At 40.0% G+C, this 23,477-nt stretch overlaps 2 protein-coding genes across 2 annotated transcripts; one reads left to right on the forward strand and one right to left on the reverse strand.

Annotated features, from left to right (window-relative positions):
* Positions 1-7,433: 7,433 nt before the first annotated feature.
* Positions 7,434-8,413, reverse strand: LOC114203651 (olfactory receptor 1A1-like). Its single transcript, XM_028096993.2, has one exon. The coding sequence runs from the start codon at positions 8,370-8,372 to the stop codon at positions 7,434-7,436; it is 939 nt and encodes a 312-aa protein (XP_027952794.1). The 5' UTR covers positions 8,373-8,413.
* Positions 8,414-22,309: 13,896 nt separating this feature from the next.
* LOC148163491 (olfactory receptor 1A1) lies at positions 22,310-23,239 on the forward strand. Its single transcript, XM_088027345.1, has one exon. The coding sequence runs from the start codon at positions 22,310-22,312 to the stop codon at positions 23,237-23,239; it is 930 nt and encodes a 309-aa protein (XP_087883471.1).
* The last annotated feature ends 238 nt before the right edge of the window (positions 23,240-23,477 follow it).

Here is a 23,477-nt window from a genome sequence, read left to right on the forward strand (position 1 = left end):
CAGCCAAGAATACTATATCCAGCTAGGCTGTCATTGAAAATTGAAGGAGAGATTAAAAAGCTTCCAGTACAAACAAACACTAAAGGAATTTGCAAACAAGAAACCAGCCCTACAAAAAATATTGAAAGAGGTCCTCAAAGCAAAAAGAGAGCCTAAAAGCAGCATAGACCAGAAAGGAACACAGACAATATACAGTAACAGTCACCTTACAGGCAATACAATGGCACTAAATTCATACCTTTCAATAGTTACCCAGAATGTAAATGGGCTAAATGCCCCAATCAAAAGACACAGGCTATCAGATTGGATTAAAAAACAAGACCCATCGATATGCTGTCTGCAGGAGATTCATTTTAGACCCAAAGACACCCCCAGATTGAAAGTGAGGGGGTGCAAAACAATTTACCATGCTAAGGGACACCAAAAAAAAGCTGGGGTGGCAATCCTTATATCAGACAAATTAGACTTTAAAACAAAGACTTTAATTAGAGATGAAGAAGGACACTATATCCTACTTAAAGGGTCTATCCAACAAGAAGATCTAACAATTGTAAATATCTATGCCCCTAACGTGGGAGCAGCCAGTTATATAAGGCAATTAATAACAAAAGCAAAGAAACACATTGACAACAATACAATAATGGGGGGGGGGGACTTTAACACACCTCAGACTGAAATGGACAGATCATCTAAGCAAAAGATCAACAAGGAAATAAAGACTTTAAATGAAACACTGGACTAAATGGACTTTACAGACATATTCAGAACATTCCATCCCAAAGCAACGGAATACACATTCTTCTCTAGTGCCCATGGAACATTCTCCAGAATTGATCACATCCTAGGTCACAAATCAGGTCTCAACCAGTACCAAAAGATTGGGATTATTCCCTGCATATTTTCAGACCAGAGTGCTTTGAAACTAGAACTCAATCACAAGGGGAAAGTTGGAAAGAACTAAAATACATGGAGGTTAAAGAGCATCCTACTAAAGAATGAATGAGTCAACCAGGAAATTAAAAAGAATTTTAAAAATTCATGGAAACCAATGCAAATGAAAACACAACTGTTCAAAATCTTTGGGATACAGCAAAGGCAGTCCTGAGAGGAAAGTATATGGCAATACAAGCCTTTCTCAAGAAACAAGAAAGTTCTCAAATACACAGTCTAATCCTACACCTAAAGGAGCTGGAGAAAGAACAGCAAATAAAGCCTAAATCCAGCAGGAGAAGAGAAATCATAAAGATCAGAGCAGAAATCAATGAAATAGAAGCCAAAAGAACAGTAGAACAGATCCACGAAACTAAGAGCTGGTTCTTTGAAAGAATTAACAAGATTGATAAACCCCTGGCCAGACTGATCAAAAAGAAAAAAAATGACCCAAATCAACAAAATCATGAATGAAAGAGGAGAGACCGCACCCAACACCAAAGACGTACAAACAATTCTAAGAACATATTATGAGCAACTCTATGCCAGCAAATTAGATAACCTGGAAGAAATGGGTGCATTCCTTGAGATGTATCAACTACCAAAACTGAACCAGGAAGAAATAGAACACCTGAACAGACCTATAACCACTAAGGAAATTGAAGCAGTCAACAAAAATCTCCCAACAAACAAAAGCCGAGGGCCAGATGGCTTCCCAGGGGAATTCTATCAGACATTTAAAGAAGAATTAATACCTGTGCTCCTGAAACTGTTTGAAAAAATAGAAATGGAAGGAAAACTTCGAAACTCATTTTATGAGGCCACCATTACCTTGATCCCAAAACGAGACAAAGACCCCATCAAAAAGGAGAATTACAGACCAATATCCTTGATGAACATGGATGCAAAAATTCTCACCAAAATACTACCCAAGAGGAACCAACATTACATTAAAAGGATTATTCACCATGACCAAGTGGGATTGATCCCTGGGCTGCAAGGTTGGTTCAACATCAGCAAATCAATCAACATGATACAATACATTAACAAAAGAAAGAACAAGAATGATAGGATCCTCTCAATAGATGCAGAAAAAGCATTTGACAAAGTACAGCATCCTTTCTTGATCAAAACTCTTCAGAGTATAGGGATAGAGGGTACATACCTCAATATCTTAAAAGCCATCTATGAAAAACCTACAGCAAATATCATTCTCAATGGGGAAAAGCTCTCAGCTTTTCCCCTAAGGTCAGGAACGAGGCAGGGATGTCCACTCTCACCACTGCTATTCAACATAGTATTAGAAGTCCTAGCCACAGCAATGAGACAACAAAAAGAAAGCAAAGGCATCCAAATCGGCAAAGAGGAAATCAAACTCTCACTCTTTGCAGATGATATGATTCTGTATGTGGAAAACCCAAAAGACTCCACCCCAAAACTGCTAGAACTCATCCAGGAATTCAGCCATATAGCAGGCTATAAAATCAATGCTCAGAAATCAGTGGCATTCCTATACACCAACAACAAGACAGAAGAGAGACAAATCAAGGAGTCGATCCCATTTACAATTGCTCCCAAAACCATTAGATACCTAGGAATAAATTTCACCAAAGAGGCAAAGGATCTGTACTCAGAAAACTATAAAACACTCAGGAAAGAAATTGAAGAAGACACAAAGAAATGGAAAAACGTTTCATGCTCATGGATTGGAAGAACAAACATTGTGAAGATGTCAGTGCTACCTAGAGCAATCTACACATTCAATGCAATCCCCATCAAAATACCATCCACTTTTTTCAAAGAAATGGAGCAAATCATCCTAAAATTTGTATGGAACCAGAAGAGACCCCGAATAGCCAGAGGAATATTGAAAAAGAAAAGCAAAGCTGGCGGCATCACAATTCCGGACTTATGGCTCTATTACAAAGCTGTCATCATCAAGACAATATGGTACTGGCACAAAAACAGACACATAGATCAATGGAATAGAATAGAGAGCCCAGAAATGGACCCTCAACTCTATGGTCAACTCATCTTTGACAAAGCAGGAAAGAATGTCCAATGGAAAAAAGACAGTCTCTTCAACAAATGGTGTTGGGAAAATTGGACAGCCACCTGCAGAAGAATGAAACCGGACCATTTCCTTACACCACACACAAAAATAGACTCCAAATGGTTGAAAGACCTAAACGTGAGCCAGGAGTCCATCAATCCTAAAGGAGAACACAGGCAGCAACCTCTTCAACCTCAGCCACAGCAACTTCTTCCTAGAAACATCGCCAAAGGTAAGGGAAGCCAGGGCAAAAATGAAGTCTTGGGATTTCATCAAGATAAAAAGCTTTTGCACAGCAAAAGAAACAGTCCACAAAACCAAAAGACAACCGACAGAATGGGAGAAAATATTTGCAAATGACATATCAGATAAAGGGCTAGTATCCAAAATCTATAAAGAACTTATCAAACTCAACACCCAAAGAACAAATGATCCAATCAAGAAATGGGCAGAAGACATGAACAGACATTTTTCCAAAGAAGACATCCAAATGGCCAACAGGCACATGAAAAAGTGCTCAACATCGCTCGGCATCAGGGAAATCCAAATCAAAACCTCAATGAGATACCACCTCACACCCGTCAGAATGGCTAAAATTAACAAGTCAGGGAACGACAGATGTTGGCGGGGATGTGGAGAAAGGGGAACGCTCCTACACTGTTGGTGGGAATGCAAGCTGGTGCAACCACTCTGGAAAACAGTATGGAGTTTCCCCAAACAGTTGAAAATAGAGCTACCATATGATCCAGCAATTGCACTACTGTGTATTTACCTCAAAGATACAAATGTAGGGATCTAAGGGGTACGTGCACCCCAATGTTTTTAGCAGCAATGTCCACAATAGCCAAACTGTGGAAAGAGCCATGATGTCCATCGATAGATGAATGGATAAAGAAGAGGTGGTATATATACACAATGGAATATTATGCAGCCATCAAAAGGAATGAGATCTTGCCATTTGCAACGACGTGGATGGAACTGGAGGGTGTTATGCTGAGTGAAATAAGTCAATGATAGAAAGGCAATGTATCATATGACCTCACTGATATGAGGAATTCCTAATCTCAAGAAACAAACTGAGGGTTGCTGGAGTGGTGAGGGGTGGGAGGGATTGGGTGGCTGGGTGATAGATACTGGGGAAGGTATGTGCTGTGGTGAGTACTGTGAATTGTACAAGACTGATGAATCACGGATCGGTACTTCTGAAACAAATAATGCAATATATGTTAAGAACCAAAAAAAAAAAGAAGATGGCAGGAGGGGAAGAATGAAGGGGAGTAAGTCAGAGGGGGAGAGGAACCATGAGAGACGATGGACTCTGAAAAACAAACAGGGTTCTAGAGGGGAGAGGCATGGGGGGATGGTTTAGCCTGGTGATGGGTATTAAAGAGGGCACATTCTGTGTGGATCACTGGGTGTTATGCTCAAACAATGAATCATGGAACACTACATCAAAAACTAATGATGTAATGTATGGTGATTAACATAATAAAAATTATTTTAAAAAATATTGGAAATGAGTGGATATGTAAACACAAAATACCAAAACCTGTGGGATGCTGGAAAAGCACTTGTAGAGAGAAGTTTATAGCAATAAAACATTAAGAGAAAATAAAAATCTCAAGTAAACAATCTAATTTTATACCTCATGGAACAAAAAAGAGGAATATACTAAACCTATAGTTATCAGAAGGAAGGAAACAACAAAGATCAGAGCAGAAATAAATGAGATTCAGACCAAAAAACAATAGAAGACCAGTGAAAGGAGGGTTGGTTTTATGAATAGATGAGCAATAATGCTGGGGAAAAAAGGAAAAAGAAACATATGAAAATAATTTTGATAATATATTTAATGTAACCCAATATGTCCAAATTATTGTCATTTCAACATGCAATCAATATTTTTAAAATACTATTGATATTTTATCATCATCAAAATCCAGAGTGTAATTTACATTCACAACACATTTCAATTTAGCCTAGCACATTTCAAGAGTTCTACAGCCACATATAGCTAAAGGTTAAATATTTGTGATAGCTGTAGGTTCAGAATATGACACTGATTGCACAGTGGTAAAAGCCCCTATGTTTAGGCTTTTACTGACTCATGGGCAGTGGCCAATTGCCTAGATATATGGCCCAGCAGAAAGACAATGGAAAACTGTCCTATTAAAAGGATCTTCATATCAGGCACAGCACTAAAGTAATCACAGTGGGAATTTAAGGAATGCATTAAAGTAGGACGTGTTGAAAGCCCATCAGAAGAACTCACTTCCAAGTTTGGAAAGAGATTGGAATGGGCAAGTCGATATCCTGAAGTGCTCACTTGAGGTGGCCACCTGGGTCTATGAAATGAGTAGACATAGAGTCCTGCAATAATGTAGAGGTGGCCTGAATGTAGACATATTTCTCTTGCACTTTGTGAGGCACAAAATGCCAATAAGAGCTGTTCTTTCTGCTAGGAAGAGACAGAGACTACAGATGCCTCCACAACATATTCCCTGTGGCTGGTAAGTGAGCCTGATGTCAGTAGCCCTGGGGGCCATCTGTTGGGTCCTAACAGGAGTAGATATTCTGGACCAGGCTTTCCTTACCCGGTGGTAGATGCAAAAGCTCAGAGTGCTGTAAAAGAACCAGAACAGAAGCCATTGCACCATTTTGGGTGGCTGTCCATCATTTCTTCATAGCAAGTAGCACATTTTACAGCCCATAATGTCCAACAATAGGCGGAGAGATATCCTCCTTAGAGTACTAGTTGATAGAGAATTAGAACTGGCAATTAAAACATTGGTTGTCTGAAGATGTTGGCGGGGATGTGGAGAGAGGGGAACCCTCCTACACTGTTGGTGGGAATGCAAGCTGGTGCAGCCACTCTGGAAAACAGTATGGAGGTTCCTCAAACAGTTGAAATTAGAGCTACCCTACAACCCAGCAATTGCACTACTGGGTATTTACCCCAAAGATACAAATGTAGTAATCAAAAGGGGCACCTCCACCCCAATATTTATAGCAGCAATGTCCACAATAGCCAAATTATGGAAAGAGCCTAGATGTCTTTCGACAGATGAATGGATAAAGAAGAAGTGGTATATATATACAATGGAATATTATGCAGCCATCAAAAAAATGAAATCTTGTCATTTGCAATGCTGTGGATGGAACTAGAGGGTACTATGCTAAACAAATAAGTCAATCAGAGAAAGAAAAGTATCATATGATCTCACTGATATGAGGATTTTGAGAAAAAAGACAGAAGATCATAGGGGAAGGGAGGGAAAAATGAAATAAGACAAAACCAGAGAGGGAGACAAACCATAAGAGACTCTTAATCTCAGGAAACAAACTGAGGGTTGCTGGAGTGGAAGGGGGTTGGAAGGGATGGGGTGGCTGGGTGATGGATGTTGGGGCGGGTATGTACTATGGTGAGTGCTGTGAATTGTGTAAGACTGATGAATCACACACCTGTACCCCTGAAACAAATAATACTGTATATGTTAATTAAAAAATTTTTTAAAGAAATAAAAAAATAAAACATTGGTTGTCTGAAATGGATGGAGATAATGTATGAAGGGATGGCTTCACTTCTGTGTGCTCGCACTCAACATGAACATGAGTAGGGCTCAAGGAGTGTCCCCACCATTTTTTTCTGGTGGATCTGGGGAACAGGTGGTGAGGAAGGATGTTCTATGACAGTCCAGTGTTTGCTACTGGTCTAATGATTGTTTTTTTCTTTCTTCCCACACTACCTTGACTTTTTCACCCTACTTGATGCAGTGGTTACAGAACCAGGGCTACAATTACAAGGGCTGGATGCAGGGATGATTCCTGGGCAAGAAACTGTAACTATGTTTTTAATCTTAATTTAAGTCTCCAGAACTCCTGAGGGCATGATAGGGTGGATTATACTTTGATCCAGTATCAAAGGCGACTTTGGTTGCCTAGTGGTCAGGATAGCACACTAGATCTGTATTTAGGTAACCTTGCCTTATCTGAATAAAGTGGACAGATGGGGAGGGACTTGTTAGACTGGAATTGCTGCCTACAAGATGGACCAGTACAGAGGCTAAACTTAATGCCCCTTCCAAAGGTGGAAGTGTTAGGGTAAAGAAGGAGAGAAGGTGGAATTAAGGCGAGGTTATGAGAATGAATAAATGAATTATGTAATGAGGGAATTCAATATTACATAAAAACCTAGAAAGAGACTCCTAACAAAAAGTGATATTAAAAGATAATATTGATTCTTACTCACTTATATCTGATGTCTGAAATGGTGAAGCTACATATTGCTGACACCACTCCTACTTTGGAACCTGATGAGATTAAATGGAAGCTTCAGACAGAGTGGCCTTGCCCTGGGAGAAAAGGGTGGCTTCTTGGAGAGGGAGGACATTGGGGCTGAATTTTCAAGTGCATCCTAATTGGTGACTCCAATTGACTCTCTAGTATGACCTCAAATTGGTTTTGAGGAGAGTCTTTTGCTGAAGAGTTTCCCCAGGGCAGCCTTCATGTCTCGGTTTCTCAGACTGTAGATGAAAGGATTTAACATTGGGGTCACTGCGATGTACATCACAGTTATCATTGCATCCTTCAGGTTGTAACTAGTTAGAGGGCGGAAATACATGCCCATGACTGTCCCATAATACAGAGAAACAACTGTGAGGTGAGAACCACAGGTAGAGAAGGCTTTGAGCACACGCTTGGTGGATGGAACCTGTAAGACTGTGGAAAAGACCCGGACATAGGAGATGATGATGCATAGTAATGGCACAGAGAAAACACCAACGCCTAGGTACATCATCTTCACATTAAAGTAGGTGTCAGAACAGGACAGCTTGAGTAAAGAGGTAATGTCACAGTAGAAGTTGGCTACTTCCTTGTTGCCACAGAAGGACAGACTAGCTGTGAGCAGAGTGTGGGGGAGGGCATTGGCATTTCCCACCACCCAAGGCACAACAACCAGGAGGACACAAGTCTGTGGGCTCATAATTGTTGTGTAATGAAGTGGGCGGCTGATGGCCACAGCACGATCAAATGCCATCGCAGCCAGCATGTAGCTATCTGTGTTAGCCATGCCAATCATGAAATACATCTGTGTTAAGCATCCCCCAAAGGAGATGGCTTTGCTGCCGAAGACATGGTTGACTAGCATTTTAGGGATGGTTACAGAGGAGAAGAGGATGTCAACAAAGGAGAGATTGGCAAGGAAAAAATACATGGGGTTGTGAAGGCGAATGTCAGAGAGAATGGCCAAGATGATGAGCAGATTTCCAATCAATGTGATGGGGTAAATGAACAGGAAGAGGACGAAGAAGAAGTCTTCCTGTTGCTGCTGACCACTGACTCCCAGGAGAATGAAACCAAGGTTAAAGGATTCGTTGTCTCCTCTCATCCTCTCATGGATCCTTCAGCAGAAAGAGGAGAGGAATCCAGAATTATGACTAAAGTTACTGTGTGTAATGGTCTTCCTAAGCCATCACTTTGACCCCTGTGGTTGTTGTGTCTCTACTTAGGTGTGCTAAATCCAATAAATTGCAGGAGAAATCCCTGTTTGTCAGTGTACCTAATTTCCATGTGCTAGAAACTTTGTTAGGCTTTGTGGAAAAATTATAAATATGTGAAAAATAATTTATTTATCCATTTAGTCATATATGATGTAGTCTCTGCTCTGTAGCACCTTATAACTTAATAGAGATGACAGTATTGCATGCTAATTGTATTACACATGAAAATGAAAGGACAGTGTTTTGGAGTCTTTGAAAAAACCTCTCCAGTGGAAGGAGTGGTTAGTACAAGAGCACCATGAACAATCAGAAATTTTTCCACTGACCAGACTGAGAATGAACCCAGAGCCAGGAGGTAACTAGTGTCTGTCTGAACTGGCATGGAATATTGTAAATCTTAAGACTACTGGGCTTAGGTTGTAGCAAAAGAAGAACTGGGTGTTTACTCTCCAGGTATCCAGTTTTGAAAGTAGACATTCACTACTTCGTTCAATAGGTTTCATCTTTATTCCAAACCCTTAAATTTATGGAATTATAATATTTTTTCTCTTTGACCTTCTCTTACCTTTTTTAAATTGTTTCCCCTGGTGACTCATACAATTCCCTTGTGGATTCATCTCCTGCTTAGTAGACTCTAGGTCTCTATGTGTAGACTAGATCTTTTCTTCTCATTTCCATGAATAGTCATCCCGCCAACATGTGAAACTGAACCTCATCCTCTGCGCATCTTTCCTGAGTAGACAACAAAATGAGAAAGAGAAACGTGTCTTGTTTATTTTTAATCTCCCTTACAGAGATTATTTGGAATATTATTTTATGCACCAATACATTTGTACTCAATAGTTTGAATATAACCTGGTTTGTTTCATGGCTTCTCACAAGGAGGATGCTACCAGTCATTGTCACTTAGGTTACCCCTCACCTCTACATCTGATCTTGTTGATTCTTCATTTTAAATAATTCATACATATGTTTTCTACTTATTGTTTCAGTGCTTTCGCTTTGACCACCATCAATTCCTTCCTGAAATATTGTAGTGCTCCCTTAATTGTTTCTTGACTGAAGAAGTTTCCCTCCTTTCATCCATCTAGACTCTGAGGCATACTAAGTGTGTCAGAGACTGCTAGAATATTACCCAAATCCACTTTGTTCTCTTCTTCCTGGGCACTGACCTAGATTACATATCCCAGCCTCCCTTGCACTGAAGTGTGGCATGTGTCTGAGTTCTAGCCAATCCATACGTTCCAGTTCTGCTCTTCCTCCAAATTCTCTGTCTCCTTGGGCCAGCTGAATGCAAATGGCCAGGAGGCTGAAGGGGATGGTGGAATCACATGGTGGAATGAGCCTGTGTCTCCAGTACTCTTCATTCAGGAAAGCCACTCACCACCAAGCACACCCACTAGCACCACAATATAATAGAGAGAAATTTATTCTGTTTAAACTGTTACATATTTTACATGCATTTGTTACTGTAGCCCAGGATATACTAAGTAATTCACTAAGTTTTCTGGTTTTTAAAAAAGATTTTATTTATTTATTTGAGACAGAGAGACAGAGAGAGAGAGAGAGAGAGAGAGAGAGAGTGTGTGTGTGTGTACATGAGCACGAGCAGGGGTGGGGAGGGGCAGAGGAAGAGGGAGAAGCAGACTCCCCGCTGAGCAGGGAGCCAGACAGTGGGCTCAATCCCAGGACCCTGAGATCATGACCTGAGCCAAGGGCAGATGCTTAACTGATTGAGCCACCCAGGTGCCCCAGTAATTCATTAGGTTTTCTAAAGAGATTTTGACTCAATAATTAAATCTATCTGTAATTAATTGTAATTAATTTAATTACCAATTCACAGTGTCTCCTGTAGTACCCACTGAATATGGCAGGCAAGGGGAAGTAGGTAAAATTATCTTCCCCTAAAAATGGTATTCTTTTTCATCTCTGCACTTAAATGAATTTGATTTTTTTTCCCTTAAATGCCCTTTACTCTGGTGTACACAGAATCATGTTATTTCAGCATTGGGAGCATTCAATAAATGAGATGGCTCAGAAACTATGGTTACCTGAAATGCTAGAGAAGTATAGTATTACAGACACACTGTGTTGGCAACATGACAGACTTAACTGATGTTGATAGGTCACATCCCTATTAAAACACATAGGCTAATTATTAAAGGAAAAGAAAAAAACACATAGCCAAATCTAAAAGAAAGAAATGGTATTACAGAGGCAAAGAAAGTAAAAGGACTCAGAACAGGAGGGAGTTGTGGGCCAGAGCTGATGCTGTGGTACCCTTGGAGATGTGACCACTTATCCATATACAGCAGGGAATTTATATTGAGCTTTCAGCATAAACTTGAAGTGTGGTCCTCTTTGTGAAGAGAACACTAGAAGAAATTATTGCCATATAAGAATTGGAAGAGAAAGAATAAAATCGAAAGAATTCACAGAAAATATGATTGTCTACAGAAGAAATCCACGAGAGACTCCCTATACAAACTACGAAGTTTCAGAAAATTTATTTGATATAAGTCAATGTTGAAAAATCAATTCTTTTGGTATACTTTAAAAATACATTGCAAAATATTAATTTTAAAAGATTCCTATTCCCAATATGAACAGAAAATTTAAGGAATCTAGAAATAATTCTAACAAATGAAGTCCAAGTTGGGATTCAAAAATTATAAAACTTTGCTGAAAGAAAAGAGGAATATCATAAAAAATGTAGACATAAGCAATGTTTATGGAGACTCAATGTTTCTGGTATATCAGTTCTGTTCCATAAATCTATGATTTGTTGCAATTCCTGTCAAGACACCACAGATTTCTTTTAACACTGGACCTTGGTAAAATGACCCAACAATTCATGCAGGAGAACAAAGAGCAAAGAAAATCTGAGACAATTGGAGGAAAAGCATAAGGAAAGAGGAATGCCCTATAGGTATGAAAATTACTTCCCCTGGTACTTCAAAGATTTATTTATTTTTGAGAGAGTGGGCAAAGGGGAAGAGGGCGTGAGTCTTCCAGCAGACTCCCCATTGAGTGTGGAGTCTGGCACAGGGCTCAATCTCACTACCCATGAGATCATGACCTGAGCTGAAACCAAGAGTCAGATGCTTAACCGACTGAGCCACCTGGACATCCCACCCCTGGTACTTCATGTAGTGGATTAATTCTGGCATAGGTACTGACAAATAAATCTATGTAACAGATCAGAAAGCCTAGAAACAGACCAAGTATTTCTTAGCAATCGGTAGATGACATGGTTGGTTCAGAATCAGGCAGGGAGTGGTTGCGCTGACTGTTGGTAAAGAGCTGGGAAAACTGGATGTGGTACATAACAAATAACATGGAAAATGAGTCCTAGTGGATTGATTGTGGAAAGCAAAACTTCACCAACTTTAGAAAGAATATGTTTATGATATCAGTGTAGGAATTGATTTCTTAATCCAGCACAAATTGTTCAACATATGAGAGAACATGTAAAATTTGACAATCTTAAACTTAAAACATTTGTATGAAACAGATGCCATAACGAACAAAGAAAGATAAGTCATGGACTGGAAGAGGTATATGCGGCACACACATCAATAAGGGATTAGTGTTCAGAATACAGAAGATTCCTATACAGAAAATTCAATTACCATCCTTTGTCGTGGAACAACCCTAAAGTCTGACAATTCCAATGGTTAGGAAAGAAAAATTCATTTTATCATTTGGAGAACAGTTATCCCATATCTAGGACAGCTGATAACTCTTTCACCTCTAGTTGACTAGCACTTCCAATTCTTGATTAGATCCTGGAGGATTATGTGTTCAAGAATATATTTGTATATTGTCATGCAGAAAAATTAGTAATGGATAAGTTATATAAAACGTTTGCTTTTTTTTTCTTTAAAGTTTTTATTTTATTTATCTGAGAGAGAGACAGAGAGGGCGAGTTGGGGGAGGGACAGAGGAAGAAGCAGACTCCATGCTGAGCAGGGAGCCTGATGCAGGACTCATCCTAGGACCCTGAGATCATGACCTGAGCTGAAGGCAGACACTTAACCAACTGAGCCACCCAGGTGCCCCTACAAGATTTGTTTATTAATATTGTTCAACAGCTGAACAAAATGTATTCTCATGGATCAATTTTTTTATTAAAATGACATTTCTTTTTTTAAAATTAATTTAGTTTAGAGATGGAGAGAGAGAGAGTGAGTGCACAGAGGAGAGGAGCAGAAGGAGAGGGACAAACACGGAGTGTGGAGACTGACCCTGGGCTTGATCCCACAACCCTGAGATCATGACCTCAGCTGAAATCAAGAGTCGGATGACTATCCAACTGAGCCAACCAGGTGCCCTGCATGGAACAATTTTTAAAAACCACAATGTGATGGGAAAAAAACAAGTTTCCATATGATACTTGGTATATCACACCATATGTGTAAATTTTAGCACATAAAATAATACATGCATGCGCCGGTAAAGTACATACATTCTGAATGGGAATATATTACCCAATGTTGAGCAGCAGTCATCTCTGGGGTTAGAGAGATAATATTTCTTCATATTTGCCCTGGACATCACTTCCATACACCTACTCCCATCCTTTTCATTTGCCTCAAAGACTCGGAAGAAAAGTGTCCATGAAACCCATATACTCTCATTCTTATTCTCTTCTGTTTCCTCAACTATATTGCTCCACCATTCTTTCAGCTGCAGTATTTGCTCTCTGCAGGATTTCCCTCACCACCAGCTGTTTCTCATTAACCATTAGGCATAACACAGTCTATTTAGTGAATGTTCCTCAATCTTGTAACTCTTTCTAGCTCCCATGCCATTTCTTATCTACGTTATTCCTTTCTCAGGCAGGCTTCTTTATAGACACGTCTGCTTACTGGACCCCAAGTTATATTTATAATATAAAAATGTGATTGTACACATGTCTTCAAATAACTCACTATTTAGCATCACCTAACAGATAAAGTCCAATTTCCTTCTCATGGAGAAAATTTCAAAGACAAAATACTTATACATTTGAGGACTACTTCAGGGCAAATGAGTTATATATCTTTATTAGGAGCACCAGATTAAAGCAGGAAAAACAGCCTGGAAAAGTTGCTTGGGTTCATACCTGGAGGATTTTGAATTAATGCAAACACTTTGTTCTATATTCATTGGGAGGTAAGATTAGTATAGTGGGTATAGGTTGCACTAACTCTTTGTAATAATAGGCATATGCACCTTTTGTTTCATATAAATACAGATATTCGGACATATAAAAAAAGTGACTGATCAATAGGGCAACAGTTTGGAATGACCATCTGGTACAGAGACAACCACAAGGAGATAAAATTAGAAAGTGAAGGAATGGAAGAAAGGCAGCACCAGAAAAGGAGAAGATTGGTATAATCACTGCAGGAACTAGAGAAACAGAGAACCCAAGGAGAGGGTTGCTGAGCAGTCAAGGACTGAGGATGTAGAAGCACAGAGCAAGATGTTGGAGGTGATCATGGGGAGAGATGATACTTGCAAAAGCCCAGGAGGAAGAGGTGACAGACAGTATCTTACCCTCCCCAGAAGAGAAGCAGGACATGCATCAACATGAATGCCAGAGGCCGTGACAGCCTTGAGTGCCCTGGAAAGACAGCCTTGAGTTCCCAGGTTTCCAGGCAATGCCGGTCACTAACTACTCTTCCTGGGAAGTGTTTGCGCTCTGAGAATTCCAGCATATGATGGTGCCGAGGACAGTCTTTCAGGATACACGAGACAAAATGCCTCCCCCTGGCATCAGTGGTAGCAGACAAGGCCAACAAAAGTCCTCTGAGTGCTTTGAGTATCCCTGTTAGTTCAAGCCACCGGTGCTTTGACAATGAAGTAATGTAATTTTCTGAAGGGACGTCTTAGCCAACGCCCTTGAGTGTGGGAGCCCAAGGTGGCTCTGTAGGTCCTCCATGAGGCAATGAGCTCCTGCAAGTCCACACACACACACACACACACACACACACACTTTCAGGAGTCACAAAAGGCTCAGACCTGACAAAACCAACAGAAACACTTCTTCCTGATCCTGTTTTCATGGACAAGAGCCCATAAGTAACCACTGTCAGAAGGGGAGGGTATCCTGCCTAGCCCTGCCCCAACTTTCTCCCTTTTGTCCACTAAATCTTGAGAGTCTAATTCCAGAGCTGAGGTGTGAGTCCTACCTCTCTGTGTGACTTTAGGCAATTCAATTCACCATTTTTTCATCTGATAAAATGACAAAATCATTCTCCTTACCTCTAGGGGTTTTGTGAGTGTCAGAGGAGATAACACAGGTAGTGCAGTTGTTGGCTCTGCATCCTTTGATGTTGCTGTCATAAAGACTCTTCAACATTTACAGGAGTTGGGCTCTCCACCGGGGAGACAGCTCAAATGCTGTCAGAAAGGGTCTTGAGCTTGTGGCGTTCACTCCTCTTCCACAAATGGGGAGTTTACAGCCAACGTCTAGTGTTTGTTAACATTCATTTTGGGGGGCAGGTAAGCTGGGTTGTGAATCTTCTGTTCCTGGGGTGGAGAAAGGCTGGGCTCTCTTGTAAAGAGGAGCCGCCAGCTTCCCACGTGTGGACAAAGAGGCTTCGGGAGCTGTCCTGGATGGAACCTGAAGATGAGGACTCCGGTTTCTCCTTCAAGGAAGAAGGTATATTATAGCATCAAGAAAATTGTGAATATTCACCAGGTTATAATGTTTTGAAAAATGACTCCCCAAGGTGTTCATTCAGGCCCAAATCTGAAGAATCGTTGAGACCTGTTGGCACACTCCTATACTGGTCTCCTGAGGGGACACAGGGACTCTCAAGGGTAATCTTTCCCACAGTTCTCTTCTAGAGGAAGGATACGTAAGACGGTATCAGGCAGAATGTGTCTCTGTGGCCCGAGCCCTGGGCTGACTCATTCTATCCTTTTTGTTGAAATGTGGGCCCCTCTGCAGTTCAACACAAACTTGGAATCACCCCTTGGGATACAAGGACTGGGCTACAGCTGGTCATTCTTCCTGGTCATTCTTCCAGGCTACTCTGAAAACTTTGTGGTGTTACGTGTGCAAGGAAAAAGAATTCTATTTCCTCTTTCCTCTAGGATTTGACTTGAGGGGAGTTATTGCAGGTGCTATACTTTATCTCGCATGCTGATGGCATTCATAGAGACGGATGGGACTTAGGTGTTTATCTAGTCTGCTTCATGTATGTGTTACCTTTATAATAGGTCTGCTTAGTGGCATTTATCCTATGACTTAGCACCCTCTGTAACAGAGAGGTCACTTCTTTCTTAGAGGGCTGTGGTGAAGACTGTGCTCTGGCCAGGTATCCAGCCAGGCTCTGTCTCTTACTGGCTGTAACTGACCTCGGACAGTTATTCAACATATTTTCTCACCTTTAAAATAGGAGTACCATTACTGCTAATACTACCCTACCTTAATACTACCCTACCCTACAATACTATCCTCATAAAGTTTCTATGAGGATCAAATGAATTACTATCTTAAGTGTCTTTAGGAGAGCCTAGCAGATAGTACATAGTTAAGAGTCCCAGTCAGTGTTAACTGTTATTTTATTAACTCCTGATCTACTCCTGTGGTTGTTGGACACCTCTCTAAAATCTTCCATCAGACTGTGCACACCTACCACAGATGTTAATAAACACTGTTTCACCACATTTTGCTCTAGACATGTTTCAAGTCACGCCATTCAATGATCTGTTGTTTCTGCCCTGTGTTAGGGTCATGCTCCAGTGTCCAGGACTTGGGACCCCCAGACTCGGATACTATGACATGTCATGATAATATTTCTTCTGGAATCACATTTTGATGTTGGCTTCCTTTCCAGATTCTCTCGCTACTTCCATATTTTGATTACTGGGAATCCATTAGAGGCAAGGGATTATGCAATGGTATTGGAGAGAACGATGAAGAAAATGATATTTGATACTAAAATATTTGCAAATATTAACTGTGGACAGTGACTACAGCTTTCATTGACTTACAAAAGAATCTTTGATTGTCTCCTCCCCACAAAGGGAAAAACCTCTGGATGGTGAGAGAGGCTAAATTGAGTTGTCTGTTGGCTAATCCAGCTTTGAGTAAATCTCTTCTCATTAAAAAAAAAATTTGTAAAGGAATGATTTATGAAATGTATTTACAGAGTAAGAGAAAGAGAGCAATATCTAACATACTGTAAGAAAAACTTATACATGCACATAGTGTAAGAAAGGAAACAAAATTTTTGTAAATTATTTTTTTCATGTTAAGAGATAAAAAATATAGTATAAATCAGAAACAAATTTAGATGAAAATGAAGCAGATATGGAAACAGCAGACAGACATGATTAAGTACAAAAAAATAAGATTTTAATTGGCTTTTTAGGCAGAATTGACAGACAAAAAATTAGTAATGTGGAGAACAGACTTCAGAAGTCCTTCCAGATGAAGATAAAAAAAAGAGTTTAAAACAATAATGTCGGGGCGCCTGGGTGGCTCAGTTGGTTAAGTGGCTGTCTTCGGCTCAGGTCATGATCCTGGGGTCCTGGGATCGAGCCCCACGTCTGGCTCCCTGCTCAGTGGAGAGCCTGCTTCTCCCTCTCCCTCTGCCTGCCACTCTGCCTACTTGTGTTCTATCTCTATCTGTCGAATAAATAATAAAAAAAATCTTTAAAAAAACCAATAACGTAAATTAGCTGAAATTAAAATAAATACTTAAAATGAAAAAAGAAGGAGTTTAAAACAATAAGAGAGGAGAGAAATATTGGGTGTTGGAAAGACGTGGAACTCTGATTTAAGAATAATAGTTGTTCCACAACAGATGTTGGCGGGGATGCGGAGAAAGGGGAACCCTCTTATGCTGCTGGTGGGAATGCAAGCTGGTGCCACCACTCTGGAAAACAGTATGGAGGTTCCTTAAAATTTGAAAATAGAGCTACCCTACAGCCAAGAATTTGCACTACTGGGTATTTAGGGATGTAGGGATCCCTACTACTAAGTATGTAGGGATCTGAAGGGGTACATGCACCCCGATGTTTATAGCAGCAATGTCCATAATAGCCAAACTATGGAAAGAGCCAAGATGTCCATTGACAGATGAATGGATAAAGAAAAAGATGTGGTATATCTTTATATATATATATATATATATATATATATATATATATATATAAAGATATATAATATCTTTGCATAATAGTTATGCAATCATCAAATGAATGAAATCTTGCCATTTGCAATGACATGATTGGACCTGGAGGGTATTCTGCTGATCGAAATTACTCAATCAGAGAAAGACATGTATCATATGACCTCACTGATATGAGGAATTCTTAATCTCAGGAAAGAAACTGAGAGTTGCTGGAGTGGTGGGGGTGGGAGGGATGGGGTGGCTGGGTGATAGACAATAGGGAGGGTATGTGTTATGGTGAGCGCTGTGATTTGTGTAAGACTGTTGTATCAGAGACCTGTCTTCTGAAACAAATAATACATTACATGTTAATAAAAAAAAAAAGATAGCAGGAATGGAAAAATGAAGGGGGGGAAATTGGAGGTGGAGACAAACCATGAGAGACTATGGACCCTGAGAATCAAACTGAGTGTTCTAGAGGGGAGGGGCATGGGGGGATGTGTTAGCCTGGCGATGGGTATTAAAGAGGGCACATACTGCATGGAGCACTAGGTGTTATACGCAAACAATGAATCATGGAACATACATCAAAAACTAATGATGTAATGTATGGTGATATAACATAATAATTAAAAAAACTAATTATGTATTATATGGTGACTAACATAACAGAATCAAATTTTTAAAAAGTAAAAAAAACTAATGATGTAATGTATGGCGATTAACATAACATAATAGATAAATAAATAAATAAATAAATAAGCAAACTATCTTTCTTGATTGCAATGAGATAAAAATAGTAATCAATCACATAAAGAAAACTGGAAATTTCACAAAATTGTGGAAATAAAAGCACACTTTTAAATAACCAATGGATCAAAGAAAAAATCACAAGGAAAATTACAAAATAGTCAGACAAATGAAAGTAAAAATATAACATATCAAAACTTATGGGATGCAGCAAAATCAGTGCTAAAGGGGAAATTTTTAGCTAAAGTTGCTTACATTAAAAAATAGGAATGAGCTTACATCAATAACCTAAATTTACAACCTAAGGAACTAGAAAAAGAACACACTAAAACCCAAAGCTAGCAGAAGAAGGAAAATATAAAGATTAGAGTAGAGAAAGACAAATGGAGCATAGAAAAACGGTAGAAAAGGTCAATAAAACTTAAAGTTGGTTCTCCAAAAGATCAGCCAAATTGACAAAAAAAAATTAGCTGGATGGACTAAGGAAAAAAGAAAGAAGACTCAAATTACTAAAATCAGAAATGAACCTGGGGACATTATTTCCATAGAGAAATAAAAAAGGATAATGAAAGAGCATTACAAACAATTGTAGGCACAATTCCTAGAAACACACCACCTACCAAGACTAAATCATGAAGAAACAATCTGAATAGACCTATAACTAGTAAGGAGATTACATCGGTAATCAAAAATTGCCCAACAAAGAAAATCCCTGGATCTGAGAGCTTCACTGGTGAATTTTAACAAACATTTAAGGAAGCCAAATATATGGTTTGCAAGTATTTTGGATATTAACGCCTTACCGAATATCTGGTTTGCAATATATACACATCATTGTTTCATTTTGTTGATTATTTCTTTTGCTTAATTGTACCACAGTCTTTGCAGCACCCAAGGAGCAGCACCCTCTGCTGAAGCAGAGGATGGGGGCTCATATTCCAACAAAGTGGCTAGAAGAGGTCAGCTCAGAGCTTGGACCCTGGAGACACATTCTCTGGGAAACCCTCTTGCCCATTCTGCCTTCCAGAAAAGAACTCTGGGAAAGACTACTCTTGAGAATCATTGTCTCCTCAGGGCACAGCTGTAGGAGTGTGTAATAAGTCTCAACAATTACTCTGACTATGGCCATAATGAAGACCTGAGGGAGTCATGTTTCCAGAGATGTCATAACCTGGTAAATAACTCCTAATTTTCTCTATTCTATGACCACTTTGCTTCCTGAAGGGGAAGCTAGAGTCCTCATCTTCAGGCCCCATCTAGAACAGTCACCCCTTCTCTCCATGATTAGGAACGTCAGGGCTCTTCTTTCCAAACCATCCCCATCCTAGCTCCTTCACCTCAGGTCCAGAGGATCAGAGAGACCTGCTCTCCAGGCCTACTCATGGCCCTTTCTGCAGCATGCCTGCCCCCCAGGAGGAACGTTAACAAGTGCTACAGCAGCTGGCTGTGAACGTCCCATTTGTGGAACAGGAGGGAAGGCGACAGGACCAAAACCCTCTTTGACAGCATCTGAGCTGACTCCTCAGTAGGAGCTGTGAATGTTGGAGAAGTGAGTCTTTATACAGTAACAAATCAAGGATAGATAGCCAGCAACTGTACTACCTGCATTACTTCCTTTGACCTTCACAAAACCTCCAAAAGGTAAGTAGAATTATTTTTGTCATTTTACCAGACAAAAAAATGGTGAATTGAATTGCCCAAAGTCACACAGAGACATAGTAGCAACATTAGGATTCAAACCTTGGCTCTAGAACCCAAGTTCTCAAGATCATTATCAACTATGGCTGACAACACTAGTTCTGAGTTTTCTTCTTGTTTCTCATACCCAGGTATTCCCATTTCTCTCCTTTAGGTTTAGCTACATGCTTTTTTTTTAAAGTTTTCAATGTTATCTAGAATCTCTGTGTTTTAACTGGGGGGACTTGTCAACATTAGCTTAATCCTCCATGTTGCCAAAAGCCCCACCTCTGAAACATTACAGACCACACGAACTATTCACACTCTCTTAGCCCTTTAGCTTTATTGAACCCTCTGAACACTTATATATTATGTGTGAAGACAGGGAAAGACATTTCAAAAGAGAAAACCAAATTCCTTTAGGTACAGAGATTTTTTTTTTTAAGTACATGATATTTGGAGAAAATATAATGAGAACTGCATCCCTGTGCCCAGCATATAATTCACACAGGCACTACAGGAGACATTGAGAATTAGTGGTTGAATTAAATATAGATTGAATTAATTTTTGAGTAGAGTGCCCCTTAGAAAAATTAGTGAATTACTTAAGATATCCTGAACTACAATAACAAATAGATCACAAAACATATACTGGTTTAAACAGAATAAAGTCTATTTCTCTCCTACATAATAGTCCCTGTGGGTATCCTTGGATATGGGGAACTAGGAACACAGATTCATTCTCTCATGTGACTTCACCAACCCAGTCAGCCTCCTGGCCATTTCCATCTAGTTGGAGGAAGCCCAGAACTGCAACACATGGATTACGATGGATCGACCAAAACTCAGTCACATGAACACACCTCAGTGCAAGGGAGCCTAGGAAATGTAATTTAAGTGTGTGTCCAGGAAGAAAAGAACAACAGGGATTTGGATGACAGCTAGCAGTCTCTGCCATCATTAGTATGCCTCAGAAAGCAAGTGAATCAAAGAGGAGAGACTCTGTATGCAAGCAGTTACGGGAGCATTACAGTATTTCAGGCAGAAAATGATGATGATCTAAGCTGGAGTTCCAAAACCATAAGTAGAAAAGTTGAGTTATGTAAGAATTATTTTAAATGAACAATCAACAAGATCAGATGTAAAAGTGAGGGATACACTGGGTGAGTGTGCTTCTGAACCTCGCACATGTGGGGAGCCCAAAATATAAACCTCGATTTAACCCAAGAGATATCGAGTGCACACAATTTTCCACAACAGTCTCTCTGGGGTTATTAAAATAAACAAAGTATGGTTTTCCTTTCCCAATGAGCTTGCAAACTACTTAGGTTGGAGTGCAGAGTATAGTGTTTGGACAGACATGTTGGCAAGACAGCTGCATGAAGAAATATGGGAGAGAGAGGTCAAGCCTACAGATATAGACCCGAGAGTTTACTAAGCACTAGTTGAAATGACTAAGGAGTTGGATCACTCAACAAAAGAAATAAGAAAGAAAGGGAAGAGAAAAGCTGTGTGATTATCAATATTAGGGAGTTCTCCAAAGAGATACACCCTACCAAAGGAGGTGGTCAAATTCTTAGAAAAGGGGATATTTGGGGAGGAAATTCACTAGGCTTGTTTTTGCTAGGACATAAACCCAGTGATCCTGGTGACTTACAATCATCCAGTGTCAGTGTAGACACCTGCTACTTCCTGGTCTCTGGGATCACTATTAGTTTGGCCATTGGAACAATTCCCAAATTCATGGCTTGTCCTTATAAAAACACATGCTTTGCACCGGCCTATTTTGTCAAAGATTCCAAAATGCTCCCCTTTCTTTGTCAAGTGTAATAAAATTAGCGTGTGACTTTTGGCTTTTCCATTACACCGTGAAGTCCCTGAGAGCAAAGACTATGTCTTACGTGTTGAATAAGTGGATTAAACATTGTATTTTGTGCATATTTTTTCCATAAGCCTAGCAAAGTATCTAGCACATGTAATATAAAAAGAAGTTAATTGATTAAATCCTAGGTGTTTGAGGGATGGTTCTGGGATGGAGGAGGATGGACATCTTTGATTCACAGATTGCTCACTTCTTAGACATGAGTGTCAAGGGCTAATTGTTGATCAGGCCCACTGAACAACAAGGATAATTGCCCAAAATGTTGGCTATCTCTGGATTCAGGTAAATGCTTCATAGAGATTGCTGGTCACTTGAACCAAAACTGATGGATAAGGAAGATCATTACAGTAACTCCACTAATATTTCTGGATTCTTCTCCCCCTTTCTTAACAAAGGAGCCATGAGGGAAGACAACCAATCCTCTATCCTGGAGTTCATCCTCCTGGGAGTTACTGGTCAGCAGGACCAGGAAGACTTCTTCTTCATCCTCTTCCTATTCATTTATCCCATCACACTGATTGGAAATCTGCTCATCATCTTGGCCATTCGCTCTGACATTCGCCTTCAAAACCCCATGTATTTTTTCCTTGCCAATCTCTCCTTTGTTGACATCCTCTTCTCTTCTGTAACCATCCCTAAAATGCTAGTCAACCATGTCTTCGGCAACAAAGCCATCTCCTTTGGGGGATGCCTAACACAGTTGTATTTTATGATTGCCTTGGGTAACACAGATAGCTATATGCTGGCTGCAATGGCATATGATCGTGCTGTGGCCATCAGCCGCCCACTTCATTACACAACAATTATAAGGCCACGGACTTGTGTCCTCCTAGTTATTGGGTCTTGGGTGGTGGGAAATGCCAATGCCCTCCCCCACACTCTGCTCACAGCTAGTCTGTCTTTCTGTGAGAACAGGGAAGTAGCCAACTTCTACTGTGACATTACCTCTTTACTCAAGCTGTCCTGTTCTGACACCTACTTTAATGTGAAGATGATGTACCTAGGCGTTGGTGTTTTCTCTGTGCCATTACTATGCATCATCATCTCCTATATTCATGTCTTTTCCACAGTCTTACGGGTTCCATCCACTAAGGGTGTGCTCAAAGCCTTCTCTACCTGTGGTTCTCACCTCACAGTTGTTTCTCTGTATTATGGGACGGTCATGGGCATGTATTTCCGGCCTCTGTCTAGTTACAGCCTAAAGGATGCAGTGATAACTGTGATGTATATGACAGTGACCCCAATGTTAAATCCTTTCATCTACAGCCTGAGAAACCGAGACATGAAGGCTGCCCTGGGGAAACTCTTCAGCAAAAGACTCTCCTCATAACCAATGTGAGGTCATATTGGAGAGTCAATTGGAGTCACCAATTATGATACACTTGAAAATCCAGCTCCAATGTCCTCCTCCACCAACAATCAACTTTGTTCTTCTTAGCTAGTAATTCCTCTTCTCTGAAATCTTATGATACCTCTTATGAAACTATCACTTTGTATAGATTATTATCCTTTTGGCAGCACAGGAATATTGGGTTCATATCCTAGATAAGCTACTGATAATCAGAACA

This window comes from Eumetopias jubatus, unplaced genomic scaffold (genome assembly GCF_037043125.1).
Source record: "Eumetopias jubatus isolate StellerSeaLion01/CBP00866 unplaced genomic scaffold, mEumJub1_p1.0 scaffold_10, whole genome shotgun sequence".
Lineage (NCBI taxonomy): Eukaryota > Metazoa > Chordata > Mammalia > Carnivora > Otariidae > Eumetopias > Eumetopias jubatus.